The 14,500-nt window shown below is 39.2% G+C and overlaps 1 protein-coding gene across 3 annotated transcripts in view; it reads right to left on the minus strand.

Moving 5' to 3' along the window:
- Positions 1–9,884: 9,884 nt before the first annotated feature.
- The window catches only part of PTPRT (protein tyrosine phosphatase receptor type T), a 1,044,320-nt gene continuing 1,039,704 nt past the window's right edge, over positions 9,885–14,500 (minus strand). For all 3 annotated transcript variants that reach the window (XM_035705859.2, XM_049100205.1, XM_049100203.1), the window contains one exon: positions 9,885–10,025. In XM_035705859.2, the coding sequence (XP_035561752.2) occupies positions 9,900–10,025 (126 nt within the window). In that variant the 3' untranslated portion in view covers positions 9,885–9,899. The remainder of the gene's footprint in view (positions 10,026–14,500) is intronic.

Below are 14,500 nucleotides of genomic sequence, written 5' to 3' on the forward strand. Positions count from 1 at the left end.
AGAATCCTAAAATCTGAAAAGAAGGAAGCTTATTCCCCTGAAGAGTAGGGACTTAAGTCCTCCTGGGAAAGCTCTTGGAGCATCAGGAAAAAATCAGGATTGGGGTTCTCTGCTCTAGATCCATCTTTCTAAAGGTTGATAGATGCCTTTCTGGGAAGCTTGCAGGTGGTATCTCTGCAGAGGGATTTTTATCAGCTTGCAGAGTGAGACCATAATGACAGTATGCCCCACATCTTGTGTATCTCATCCTTCCCCTTGTCCTTGATAAACTCTAAGAATTGTATTTCTGTCACACAAATGTGACCTGTGATCCCACAACTGAATGAGGTCTTGCCCAGCCCCAGAGAGATGCTTCTCTCCTATCTTTTCTTTCTTTTTAAAATGCTTATATTTTAGTCACAACTGCCCTCCTTAATCTCCATTACCTATTTCACCCATACCCCCCTCCTTCCCCTCTGGTAACCATCAGATTATTCTCTATAATTAAGAGTCTGTTTCTTGCTTTTCTCTTTCTTTCTGTTTTATTTTTTCTCCTTTGCTTATTTGTTTTGATTCTTAAATCTCAAATATGAGTGAAATCAAATGGTAATTGTCTTGCTCTGACTGGCTTATTTCATTTAGCATTATACTCTCTAGCTCCATCCGTGTCATTGCAAATGACATGATTTCATTCTTTTAATGGCTGAATAATATTCCATTGTATATCTACACCACATCTTCTTTATCCATTCATCAATTGGTGGACACTTGTGCTGCTTCCATATCTTGGCAATTGTAAATAATGCTGCTATACACATAGGGGTGCACATATCCCTTTGAATTAGTGTTTTTGTATTCTTTGGGTAAATACCCAGTAATTACTGGATCATAGGCTAGGTCTGTTTTTAACTTTTTCAGGAACTTCCATGTTTCCACAGTGGCTGCACCACTTTGCATTCTATCCAACAGTGCCTATGGTTTCCCCTTTCTCCACATCCTCACCAACACCTGTTGTTCTTGTGTTTTGGATTTTAACCATTCTGACAGGTGTGAGGTGATATCTCATTGTTATTTTGATTTGTATTTCCCTGTTGATAAGTGATGATGAGCATATTTTCATGTGTCTGGTAGCCATCTGGATGTCTTCTTTGGAAAAAACTCTATTCATGCCTTCTGCCTATTTTTTAATCGGATTATTTGTTTTGGGGTGTTGAGCTTCATAAGTATTTATATATTTTGGATACTACCCTTTTTTGCATCTGTCATTTGCAAATATCTTCTCCCATTTTATAGGTTGCTCTTTAGTTCTTTTGATTGTTGCCTTTGCTGTGAGGAGGCTTTGTATTTTGATGTAGTCCCAATAGTTTCTTTTTGCTTTCATTTCCTTTGCCTCAGGGCACCTATCTAGAAAAAAGTTGCTAGGGACAATGTCAGAGAAATTATTGCCTGTGCTCTTTCCTAGGGTTTTTATGGTTTCAGGTGTCATGCTTAAGTCTTTCATCTATTTTGAATTTATTTTTGCCTGTGGCTTAAGAAAGTGGTCTAGTTTCATTCTTCTACAGGTGGCTGTCCAGTTTTCCTAACACCATTTGTTGAAGAGACTGCCACTGGATATTCTTTCCTGCTTTGTCAACAGTTGATTGACCTTATAGTTGTGGGTTTATTTCTGGATTTTCCCTTCTGTTTCATTGATCTCTATGTCTATTTCTGTACTAGTACCATACTGTTTTCTATACTGTTTGATTACTACAGCTCTGTTATATAACTTGAATCTGAAATTGTGATCTTCCAGCTTTGCTTTTTTTCAAGATTACTTTTGGTTATTCAAAGTCTTTTATGGTTTCATACAAATTTTAGGATTATTTGTTCTAGTTCTCTGAAAACTAGTGTTGGTGTTTTGATAGGGATTGCGTTAAATGTGTATATTGCTTTGGAGATTGCATTAAATGTGTACATTGCTTTGGGTAGTATAGTCATTTTAACGATATTTGTTTTTCCAATCCATGAGCACAGAATGTCTTTCCCTTTTTTTGTGCCATCTTTAATTTCTTTCATGAGTGTTTTACAGTTTTCAGAGGACATGTCTTTCATCTCTTTGGTTAGGCTCATTCCTAGGTATCTTATTATTTTGTGTGCAGTTGTAAGTGGAATATTTTTTTCTTAATTTCTCTTTATGCTGCTTCATCATTGTGTGTAGAAATGCAAGAGATTTCTGTAAGTTGATTTTGTATCCTGTAACTTTAATGAATTTGTTTATCAGTTGTAGCTGGTTTTTGGTGGAGTTTTTGGGTTTTCTATATATAGTATCATGCCATCTGCAGATAGTGAAAGTTTTACTTCTTCCTTACAGATTTGAATGCCTTTTATTTGTTTTTGTGGTCTGATTGCTATGGCTAGGACTTCCAGTACTATGCTGAATAAAAGGGGTGAGAGTGGACATCCTTGTCTTGTTCCCGACCTTAGGGCAAAAGCTCTTAGTTTTTTACCATTGAGGATGATTTTGCTGTGGGTTTTTCGTATAAGGCCTTTATTATGTTGAGCTATGTTCCATCTAAATATACTTTGTTGAGGGTTTTTATCATGAATGGACATTGTACTTTGTCAAATGCTTTTTCTATCTCTATTGAAATGATCATATGGTTCTTATCCTTTCTCTTATTGATGTGATGAATCATGTTGCTTGATTTGCGAACCCTGAACCACCTTCACAACCCAGGAATAAATCCCACTTGTTCATGGTGAGTGATTTTTTTTTTTTTTTAATGTATTGGTGGATTTAGTTTGCTCGGATTTTGTTGAAGATTTTTGCATCTATGTTCATCAGCGATATTGGTCTGTAGTTCCTTTTTTTTTTTTTTTGTGATGTCTTTATTTGCTTTTGGTATCAGGTTAATGCTTGATAGAATGAATTTGGAAGTTTTCCTTCCTCTTCTATTTTTTGGAATAGTTTGAGAAGAATAGGTATTAACTCTTCTTGAAATATTCGATAGAATTTGTCTGTAAAATCATCTGGTCCTGGACTTTTGTTTGTTGGGAGTATTTTTTTTGGATAACTGATTCAGTGTCTTTGCTGGTTATTGGTCTGTTCAAATTTTCTGTTTCTTCCTGTTTCAGTTTTGGTAGTTTCTATGTTTCTAGGAATTTATCCATTTGTTCATGTTGTTGGGGTATAGTTTTTCATTATATTCTCTTAACACTGTATTTCTGTAGTGTTGGTTGTTATTTCTCCTTGCTCATTTATGATTTATTTTGAGTCCTTTTTTTTTGTTTGTTTAGTCTGGCTAGAGGTTTATCAATTTTATTTTTTTCAAAGAACCAGCTTCTGGTTTCTTTCTTTCTTTTTTTTTATAAATTTATTTTTTATTAGTGTTCAATTTGCCAACATATAGAATAACACCCAGTGCTCATCCAATCAAGTGCCCCCCTCCCAGTCACCCCCACACCCCCACCCCCCGCCCACCTCCCCTTCTACCACCCCTAGTTCGTTTCCCACAGTTAGGAGTCTCTCATGTTCTCCCTTTCTGATATTTCCCACTCATTTTTTTCTCCTTTCCCCTTTATTCCCTTTCACTATTTTTTATATTCCCCAAATGAATGAGACCATATAATGTTTGTCCTTCTCCAATTGACTTATTTCACTCAGCATAATACCCTCCAGTTCCATCCACATCGAAGCAAAGGGTGGGTATTTGTCATTTCTAATGGCTGAGTAATATTCCATTGTATACATAGACCACATCTTCTTTATCCATGCATCTTTCGATGGACACCGAGGCTCCTTCCACAGTTTGGCTATTGTGGACATTGCTGCTAGAAACATCGGGGTGCAGGTGTCCCAGCATTTCATTGCATCTGTATCTTTGGGGTAAATCCCCAGCAGTGGGCAGGTCTATTTTTAACTCTTTGAGGAACCTCCACACAGTTTTCCAGAGTGGCTGCAGCAGTTCACATTCCCATCAACAGTGCAGGAGGGTTCCCTTTCTCCACATCCTCTCCAACATTTGTTGTTTCCTGCCTTGTTAATTTTCCCCATTCTCACTGGTGTGAGATGGTATCTCATTGGTTCTATTTTTGTTTGTTTGTTTTGTTTTATTTTGTTTTATTTTGTTTTTTTTAGTTTTTGTATCATTTATTTTTGTTCTAATCTTTATTATTTCCTTCCTTCTGCTGGTTTTAGGTTTTGTTTGCTGTTCTTTCACTAGCTCCTTTAAGTGTGAGTTAGGTTGTTTATTTGAGATTTTTCTTATTTCTTGAGGTAGGCCTATATTGCTATAAGCTTCCCTCTTAGAACCACTTTCATTGCATCCCAAAGCTTTTGGACCATTATGGTATCATTTTTGTTTGTTTCCATATACTTTTTGATTTCTTCTTTGATTTACTGGTTGACCCATTCATTGTTTAGTAGCATGGTATTCAACCTCATGCGTTTGTGATCTTTCCAGATTTTTACTTATGGTTGATTTTTAGTTTCATAGTGTTGTGGTCAGAAAAGATGCATAGTATGACTTGGATCATTTTGAATTTGTTGGGGCTTGTTTTGTGGGCGAATAGGTGATCTCTGGAGAATGTTCCATGTACGCTTTGTAAACAATGTATATTTTGCTGTTTCAGAATGGAACGTTCTGAATATATCTGTTAGACCCATCTGGTCTAGGATGTCATTCAAACCCACTGTTTCCTTGTTTGTTTTGTGTTTGGATGATCTGTCCATTGATTATGGGGTGATTATGGGGTAAGTGGGGATGTTAAAGTTCCCTGCTATTATTGCAATGTTATCAATTAATTCTTCTATGTCTTTTTCTGAACTGTTTTAAGTTATTTAGGTGCTCCCATGTTGGGTGCATAAATATTTAGATTTGTTATCTCTTCTTGTTGGATTGTTCCCTTTATTATTTATATGTGTCCTCCTTTGTCTCTTATTATGGTCTTTGTTTTAAAGTCTGTTTTATCCAGGAGTGCCTGGATGGCTCAGTTGGTTAAACATCTGACTTTGGCTCAGGTCATGATCTCAGGGTCATGATCTCAAGCCCTGGGTTAGGCTCTGCACTTAGCATGGAGTCTGCTTGAGATTCTCTCTCTCTCCCTCTGCCCCTCCCCCATTAATGTGTGCTCCCTCTAAAATAAATAAATGACTCTTAAAAAAATAAAGTCTAGTTTTTCCAATATAATCATTGCTACTCCTGCTTTCTTTTGACATCCATTAGCATGACAGATGTTTCTCCAATCATTCACTTTCAATCTGCAGGTGTCTTTAGGTCTATAATAAGTGTTTTATAGGTGGCATATAGATGGGTCTTGTTTTTTATTCTGTCACCCTGTGTCTTTTGATTGGAGTATTTTGTCCATTTGCAGTTTAGGTAATCATAGATAGATGTGTGTTTATTGCCACTTTATTACTTGTTTTGCAGTTTTTTCTGAAGATTTTCTCTGATCCTTTCTTGTCTTTCTTTCTTTCATGTGTTGTGATTTCCCTTCATGTGTTGTGTCTTATGGGTCATTTGCTTGCCTTTTCTCCAAGAGCAGTGCAGTGCCTCTGGGCTCTATCCCAGCCAAGCCTCCTGACCTTTAAAACTCCAGGCTTTAAGCTCCATTGGTTGGAAGAACTTAAAAATTCAGGCTCTCTTGCTTTCCAAGCCAATTGTTATGGGGATTTATTTGTTCTGTCCCTGAGCTTCCCGGTATGCTAATCTGTCTCCCACCCTTTTCTGTGACAGCAGCTCCCTCCCTACCACAGCAGCCATGATCCATTTCTCTCCCAAGCTGCATCTCTGTGCTTTCTACCTTCTTTGATGTGGCCTCTTCTCTACCCTTAGTTGTGGAATTTGTTCTGCTGGTCTTTAGATCTATTTCTGGAGTCTTTGGGATGATTTGATAGTTATCTAATTGTATTCATGGCATCAAGCAAGTCTAGGGTCTTCCTACTCCATTGCCATCTTCCCTGCACACTCCTCTTCTGTGTTTTCTTGATGGAGTATGTGAACTCATAGGCCCTCCTTTTGCCTATGGCCTACACTACCATTTCTGGGAATTCTTTTTCTAGTTGGCCAATTCTCCAATAATCCTCACTTCAGCGTAAAAATCTACAACCTCTTTATTTGCTTCAGAAACTGGTAAACATTGTATGACTTTGGACCAATTAGCTGGGCTTGTAAAAGTCTAGATGAAGTGCTTCTTGGGGATTTAAGACTTTAATAAGTAACAAGGCCTGCTTCTTCAGATGCAGTGAGCAATCTGGAGTATACTCCTCAGATACAGGGCATTTCTTCTGGACTTATTTGGTTGGGATTATAAAGGCATAAATCCAGGTGTTTTGGATTTAAAAGATTTTAATATTAATTTTTTTCAAAAGGTCTAGATTTTATAATATTTATTTGGTCATATTCATGGTTTCAGATATTGTATTTCTCCAGTGGCATAGATAAGAGAAAATTGGCCAACATTTTCCTTTCTGTATATATCATATGGCTCTTTTTGGCTCTAGTGACCAGGACTTTCTATCTTTTTGGTTCTGACAAGCAGGACATGAATTGCCTTAGCTCATTTCCCCTCCAAAGGCATCCACAGTCTGTTTGGACATATGGTGCCTCTCTGAGGATCTTTTAGCTTGCACTTATTCCGTAACCTCAGGGCAGAATTCATTATCTCTGGGGAACTGGATGCCACAGTTATCTGGGTGTCCCTTGGGGCCCTACTTGGAGCCATTAGTGATGGCTGATTGCTCTCCAAGGCCAATCTTAAAAAGACAGATGTATTCACCTCCAAGGAAAATTTCTCACACAACTACTTATTTTGCACACAACCTGCTGGAGCTGAATTGTGGAACATGGCATAAACCCTGGGGGAAACTTTGCCTATCATTCCAGCCCAGGAGTCAATATATTAAAGTTGGTCCCTTTCTGCTTACTTCTATTTTCAGGTGAGATGTTCTCAACTTGGAGTCCTGCCTTGAAGCCCATTTGCCCTCATCGTTGCCTGGAGACATTGCACCAAAGTTACTAAGGTGGATCAAAGGCTTTTCCTTTTCTACTGGGGGCGAACGCATTGGGGGCTGGGGATTTGGGCTGGTGGCCAAGGAGGGCCTAACTTCATTGGTAAGGTTCTGATTATTTTACCAGGAGAATGGCTTTGTGTGTTATTTGTGTAATTAAAAATTAAGCAAAGGAATAATGTGAACACTTAGGTCTTCGACATTCACATAAATGGATGTCCTAAATACAATAATATGCATTGAATTGAACTAAACCCAAAAGACAACAAACACTCTGCTTTGGTGTTTTGTCAGAGAGGTTTTCCCTCTCATTTGCTCTTGCCTTTGATCAATGGTACTTGATAATATCAAACCACTTTTATTCAAATTGTATCTTAACAGATATGAAATTTGTCTTCCTAATATCTTGTGTGACAAGAAGTCCCAAGGAATTGATTAGATGTATTCTTCTACTCATAATACATAGTTTTAATTACTGCAGCTCATTTAAATTGGCTATTCTTGTGTGCTAATTTTTTTCAGATAAGCTTTAATATTAATTTTTTCATGTTACCTACCTACTAAAAGACTCATTTGGATTTTGACTGAAATTGCATTAAATTTATTCTTTTAATTTTGCTAGAATTGGCATTTTAACTATAATTATTCTTTCCCTCTGTATATCTCTTCATTTATTATTGTCTTCTTAAAGGTCTTGAGAAGGATTCTTTAGTGTTCTTTATGTGAGTCCTCCACATTTTTAGTTGATTCCTTGGTTTCTAATACTTTGTGCTACTATTGTGATTACCATATTTCTTTCTCATTATGTTTCCTAACATATAATTTATGATATATCAGTGAATTAATTCATTACTATTCTGCAACTATGAATAGGGAAACCATTTGTTCTGCATACTTATTCTGTAACTGTACCTCTGATTAATATTTTTATTATTAAGTTTGGGGTTACTAGGCATATACTACTGGTTACGATAATTTTGAGCCTTCATTTACAAAGTAATTGTGGCAATTTAAAAACATGTATGCAAATTATTTGATACTCCTTTTATAATGAGGATGATGTCCTCTTCCTTTGAATAAGGATTGATCTCAGTGAATCCCTTACAACCAGTAGAATCTAACGTAAGTGATGTGGTATAACTTTGAAGGTCAGGACAGAAAATGTCACTTAGTTTCCACCAGAAATCGTGGGATATTCCTCTGGGTGAAGTCAGGGGCTAGACCATGAGTCTGATGGCCCTGAGACTACCATGCTGTAGAGGCCCATGTAGACATGTTAGTTGATAGCCCAACTGATCTCCTAGCCAACAGCCAGTATCAACAGTAGCCATGTGTATGAGCCATCTGGAACATCCCACCCAGTGAAGGCTTAAGATGACTATAACCCTAACTGACATCTGATTGTACTGATAGGAGAAATCCTAAACAAGAACTGACCAGGTGACTCCTCCCTGAATCCCTGACCTGGGAATCATAAACAAAATAAAAATGGTTGTTTTGGGTGAATTTTTTGTACAGTAATGGTAACCTTAGTAGTAATCTCTCTTTTTGCTTGCCTAATTGCATTCGCTGCATTGACATCAGCCAAAAAATTAGACAATAGCAATGATGTAGGCATTTATGATTTAATAGAAATATACTTACCTTTTTTTCTATTATTGAATACATTGACTATTAGGCATTTTATAGTCATATAGAACTCCAGACACTCGCTTGCTAAGTACCACAAATCTCTCCAAGTCCAAGTAACCCCCAGAAGCAACTGTCCTCCTTGTGATTTAGTGATCTGGGCTGATGGGGGCTCCTTGCTCTTATAGCTGCATCATCTGGATCATTGGACCTCCTTGACTGATGAGGTAGGGAAGAAAATGCTGTAGAGTCTATTACCAACAATTAGATACTTTGGCATAGAATTGATACATATCAATTCTGCTCAAGCTGATTGGCCAGGATTTGTCACACAACCCCACTAATTTCAAGGAGAGTAAGAAGGTGTAATCTTCCTTTATGTCTGGATGGTAAGGAGAAGTAGATATAGGTAAATTCTAGTAATGCCAACCACTCATTATTTTATCTTCCTGTGCTAAAAAACTGTCTTATAATTACTAGCTTACTGATACTTTCATATTTGATCAGAAACTGATACTAAATTTTGACAAATGTTTTTCCAGTATTTATTAAGATGATTATATGCCTGTCTTTTTCAATCTATAGACTTCCTAATACTGAATTATTCTTGGATTCCTGGCACACAGGCTACTTGGGCGTGGCATATTATTTTTAAAAAGCAGCTAACTATAAAATTTGGTAAAAATCTTTGCATTTATACATGTGACTGGTCTAAAAGTTTTAGGGGTGTGTGTGTATGTGTACTTTTTCAGATTTGGTATCTATGCCATTTTAGCTTCATGATATTCATAATATAAGTTGGGAGGCTTTCCTTCATTTGCATTGTTCTAGAATAGTACATACGGCACAAGAATTACAGTTTTGTTAGAAAGCTTGAACAAGTGCACTCATAAAACTATTTGTTCTTGTATCTTTTAGGGAAAAATTAACAGTGTAAACATTTTTTTTTTCTGATAACTGATCTACTCAGCATTTCTATTTCTTGAGCCAATTTTGGCAACATTCATACTTTTCCAAAATGATCCACTTGATCAAGATTTTAAAATTAGTCTCCACAGTTGTTCATAATATCCTTTTGTAGTGTATAATTTCCCTTTTCACTATAATATCCCTTTTCTATTCTAAATTTCCAAATTTTGAATATTTGTGTTTTATTTTGGTGAGCATTGTCAGCAATTTGTTTTGTTGGATACAACAATAAAAAATTTCTTGGACTCAGTTAAGAAATCTAGTGTTTTTCTGCATTTGTATTCATTGTACAATGTCTTTCTATCCCTGGCAAGAACCTTGATTTCATGGACAGTCACTTTCTCTGATTTCTCAAAGTGAACCGTGGCTTTGAACTCTTGCATCTTTTCATGTGTCTGGTGATGTTTTCCTGTTTATTCATCCTTATAAGTGGAGTTCTGAGCTTGCTCAGAGTTGGGAGCTGCCAGAAAACACGGTGGGGGAAGAAGAGGGAAGGGGAAGGAGGTGAGATATGGTTATTTTTCTCTGCCAGCTGGAGAATCTGACAGATTGTGAGGGCAGGGGGCTTAGCCAGAGCTGGGGCTCTCAGTATAGGAGCTTCATCAGCCCTGAAGAGGCTTGTACCTGTGTTTAGTGTTGACTGGACATTCCCTTCTCCTTTTCACATTTTCCTGGCACAATTTCCTCCATTAGGAGCTAGCTACCTACATGTCCTGTCCTGTCAGGGGCAGGCTGGGAGGAGGTATTGGTGCAAGTTCCTTGTTCTGTGGGCAGATATTCCCCCGCCCCATTGGCTAACCACTCCATTATGCTAGTGCTCACAGTAGGGTTTCCTTGGTGCAACTTATGGTCCTTCTTACTGTCTATTGGGCAGGCTTACTATTTTCAGCAAAAATATGGGAAGGCAGGACTCCTGTTCCCAAATCTCAGTAGCAAATTACCATGACATATAGGATGAGCCTAGGACATGACTATAAATTCTCCCATATGAATCACTTCACACCAAGTCCATTTTTGTCTCTGGATCAAAAGCTTAATAGGACAGCTGGAAGCCTTCTATGTGGGTTGGCAGGGTCCCATTTCATATTAGCAGCTGGAGGGTGGGGGTACTGTGCATAGCTTAGCCCAATTTCCCAGTTAGTACCCTCCTCAAAGCCAAGCCTAAGATAATGTTTTATTTGGGGATATGGCTCCAAAAAGCAATGAGAGTAGGAGACGTAAATCAGAGAAGGAGGGAAGGAGAGGCAATAACAAGGTTGTATTATAGAGTTGGCTACTCCTACAAGGGTCTGTTTGCTTGTTCTAGAACCATTTGAAAAGTTACATGAAATACAGTTCAGAACTGCCTTCAGAGGCAAGAAAGGAGAAAGCATTTGTTGACAGGCTCCAGTCTCCTATTGGTCAAAGTTTGCCCCATGGTGATGACGGGTTGGGGGGATGGTTAACTCCCCCACATTTTTGGGTGGCACACAAATGACTGCTAAGTGGGTTCCTGTGGGCATCCTAGAGCATGACATCAGAAGCTGTGGGGCAGAAGCAAAAGGTAAAGAGCAGGGCTGAGGGGAGGCACCGTGGCTGCCCCTGCGCGGCATCTGCAGAAGGCTGCTTGCTCACAACAGCCATGGAGGAGATCAGAGGTGATGTTGAGGATATTTGAAGTGATACAGTAGGCATCTGCTCTACCCAGTCTCCTGCATATTCAGATGAGAGCACGCTCTCCTCTCCCAGCCTCCCTCTGGGCAGCTCTGAACAGATTGGGGGCATGAAAGCACAAATCCTCAGCATGCATTTCTGCAAGTTTCTCCCTGCCATTCCCCCTCCCACAGAGGTTTTTATTAATGTCATTTAATCTCCCAGGAGATAGAAATGGACGATTGGCCAATTTTCTGAGTGAGTGCAGACCATCTGGAGGGATGAACTGCTTTATCTTCTTTGAGGCTCTTTCACATGGTGTAGGTAGCAAACCATGATTCAGCACCAACCACTGATTATGATTCTCGTTTCAGCTCCTTGTGTCTCATCATCAGAGGAAACTCCTCCCAGATTCACTCAGCGGCTTGGCAACTAAGTTTCCAGCTTTTATGAATGTACAGGTATTTTAGAGGTATTTGTAGGATCAGATGGAGTCAGCCATGGTCAGAGCCTGAGATGAGCATGGTTTTTTGGCCCTGCCCCGCCCCATCTCACCCCACAGAGGGATGAACCCTTCTATTTGGGCACATATAGGTGTTACGGTCCCCATCACTCAAAAGGAGATGTTAATACCTATACCTGGCTCAGGTTGACTTGCAGAGAACTTTGTAGTTGGGCCCCTTCAATTTGGTCCTCCAGTAAAGAGCTTTTACCAACTTGTTCCATGGCAAGAGACTATCAGCCTTCAGATAGTGAAATGTTGCGTTCTGTTAAGGATGTTGTTGAAGCCCTTCTTTTTATTAAGGGGACTCATGGAAAAAAATTACTTCTGGCCTCTGTTGCAGGAATACTTTTATTTATGCTGAGCAACTGGTTTATTTTTCCCTTTTGGACATTAAGTTAATCGACTGTGTCCTCCTCCTTGGGTGGTTGGGCAGTGCCAAGTTTTTGATGTATGGCAAGTCTTTTGAGTATGATCCCATTCCTGGTATCATCTTGTCTATCCTGCTTTCATTTTCCTATGTTCTGCTCTCCCCATATTTTTATATAATTGGGTTTTTTAAGTTGTAAGAATAATATATAAAATTTAGAAAATATAGAACATGTAAAGGACAAAAATTACTCATGTTCTCTATGATGAGAGATAATTGCTGTTAATATACTGATACAGTCATTCATTTGTACATTCCATTTATTTTCCCTGTCTATGCATCTATTTTTCTCCATATGTTTCTCTTTCCTTTCATGCACTCTGGATGTCCTTGAATAATTAGTTTAACTTTGTTCCAATGCCTAATCCATGGACTGTGGAAACTGACATCCTCCTCAGTTTCTTACAATTTCCATGGGTTTATTGCCATGCTTCTGTCTCCAGTGATCAGTGTGTGGGTGTCATCTCTCTGTAGGTGCTGGATCTCTACTGCATGCTAATGGAGATTTCAGGTTCAGTCCCTTTGCTAGGTTTCAGAGAAAGTTACTTATGCCGAGCCCTTGTGGAGTCTAATTGCATTTCCTAATGGTCAAGAATTTCCTAAAAATTTTTTTTAAATTTTTATTTAGGATAGTCACAGAGAGAGAGAGAGAGAGAGAGAGAGAGAGAGGCAAAGACACAGGCAGAGGGAGAAGCAGGCTCCATGCACTGGGAGCCCGACATGGGACTTGATCCCGGGTCTCCAGGATCACGCCCTGGGCCAAAGGCAGGCGCCAAACCGCTGCGCCACCCAGGGATCCCAAGAATTTCCTAAAATTAACCAAGAACAGCTTCCTTTCCCTATCTCACCAGCTGCTTCTGCACTTCTCCTGATCCCTTTCTCCTTACTATCCCAGACTTTCCAGAGAAAATCAAATCTTCCTTCTTGCCTCTTGCATGGCATGTCAGTGACATTGTGCCATGTTCTTAAGGGTCTGAGGGCTTTTAGGCCCCCTGGAGTCCAGCTTGAATACCTGGGTTAGAGGAAGATCTTAAGCCAAACTAGAGCTACCCATCAGAGCCTGACCAAGGTGCTTTGAGGTTTGATGTAGAACCACACTCCTGGTCCAGCCAGAAAGGAGGGCCAAGCCAGAAGTCACCTGGGCAGCTAGTAGCTATGTAAAAAGGATTGTGTCACCATGGCCAGTCTCCAGGTTGGCACACACAGGGGTCTGTGTCCCTCACTGTTAATGACAACTCAAAGACGTCATTATGAGTCCACCTGAGTCTTGACATACTCAAATCAGATTACCTTCAGGTTGTAGGAGTACTGGAGGGTGTCAAGAAAGGTAACAGCTATTTAAGCAGATATCCATGGAAATGGTGTTAAGCATGCATAAGCATGTCCACAACATAATGTTAGGTGGAAAGAAGCCTATCAGCATGTGTGTGTGTGTATATATATATATGTGTGTGTGTGTGTGTGTGTGTGTATGTATATATATATATATGTATATGTATTTATATATCCCTAGAAAGGTCTGGGATGGCATAAAATATTAATAAGCACCTTCGAGAAGTGGTGAGTTTTACCTTATGTCTCGAACAATTTTGTATTGAGTTCTTTCAAGTGGGCATATGCTACTTTTATAAATAACTATTGGAAAGGTATTTCCATTAAGGGGGAAAATGATATGCCCCAAAGTACTTTTGTTATTAGGAGATAGGTGGGATTTTTCCTTCTTTCTCATTTTATTTTTCCAATGTCAACTATTACATTTGTGGCAAAAGAATAAATAATGCAGGAAGAATAAGTGAGAGTAACATGACAAGGGACCAAGGGACAAGGATTACTAGCTGGCTGGCTATCATGTTCCCCACTTAGGACTCAAGCTGAGAAGCACATGTTCTCTAGGCTCTGTGGCTTGTGGGGGTGGGAGTGGGGTCTGATGGGTACCACATGTTGATCCCTCAGGTTGAAGAACACTCCCAGGGGTCCAAAGGCTGAATTACAATAAGTGAACCCTGGCTCTGGCCCCATGGCTCATGCTTGTAGCTGGATACACACAAAAAGCTTAGGAACCAGTCGACTCGCAAGAATTAGTTCTAGCCATTTCTTCTGCTTACCTGGAGAGAGCTTTGCATCCAACTCAGAGACTGGTAGCCTCATACACCAGTTTGGGAACTGATTTGTCTCCTTGTGTGCTTGGGCCCTCTCTAACAGCAACAGCATTTAGAACAGTGCTCGCCCAACTTCAGCATTGTGTTACAATCACCTGGGGCCCTTGTTAAAGCATGCAGATTCCTGAGACCCATCCTGGACTGACTGAATCAGACTCTGCATGTTTAGAAGTTTCTCAGGTGAGCTGATGTAGGTGTTCTAGGGACCAATA

Source organism: Canis lupus, chromosome 24 (assembly GCF_003254725.2).
Source record: "Canis lupus dingo isolate Sandy chromosome 24, ASM325472v2, whole genome shotgun sequence".
Lineage (NCBI taxonomy): Eukaryota > Metazoa > Chordata > Mammalia > Carnivora > Canidae > Canis > Canis lupus.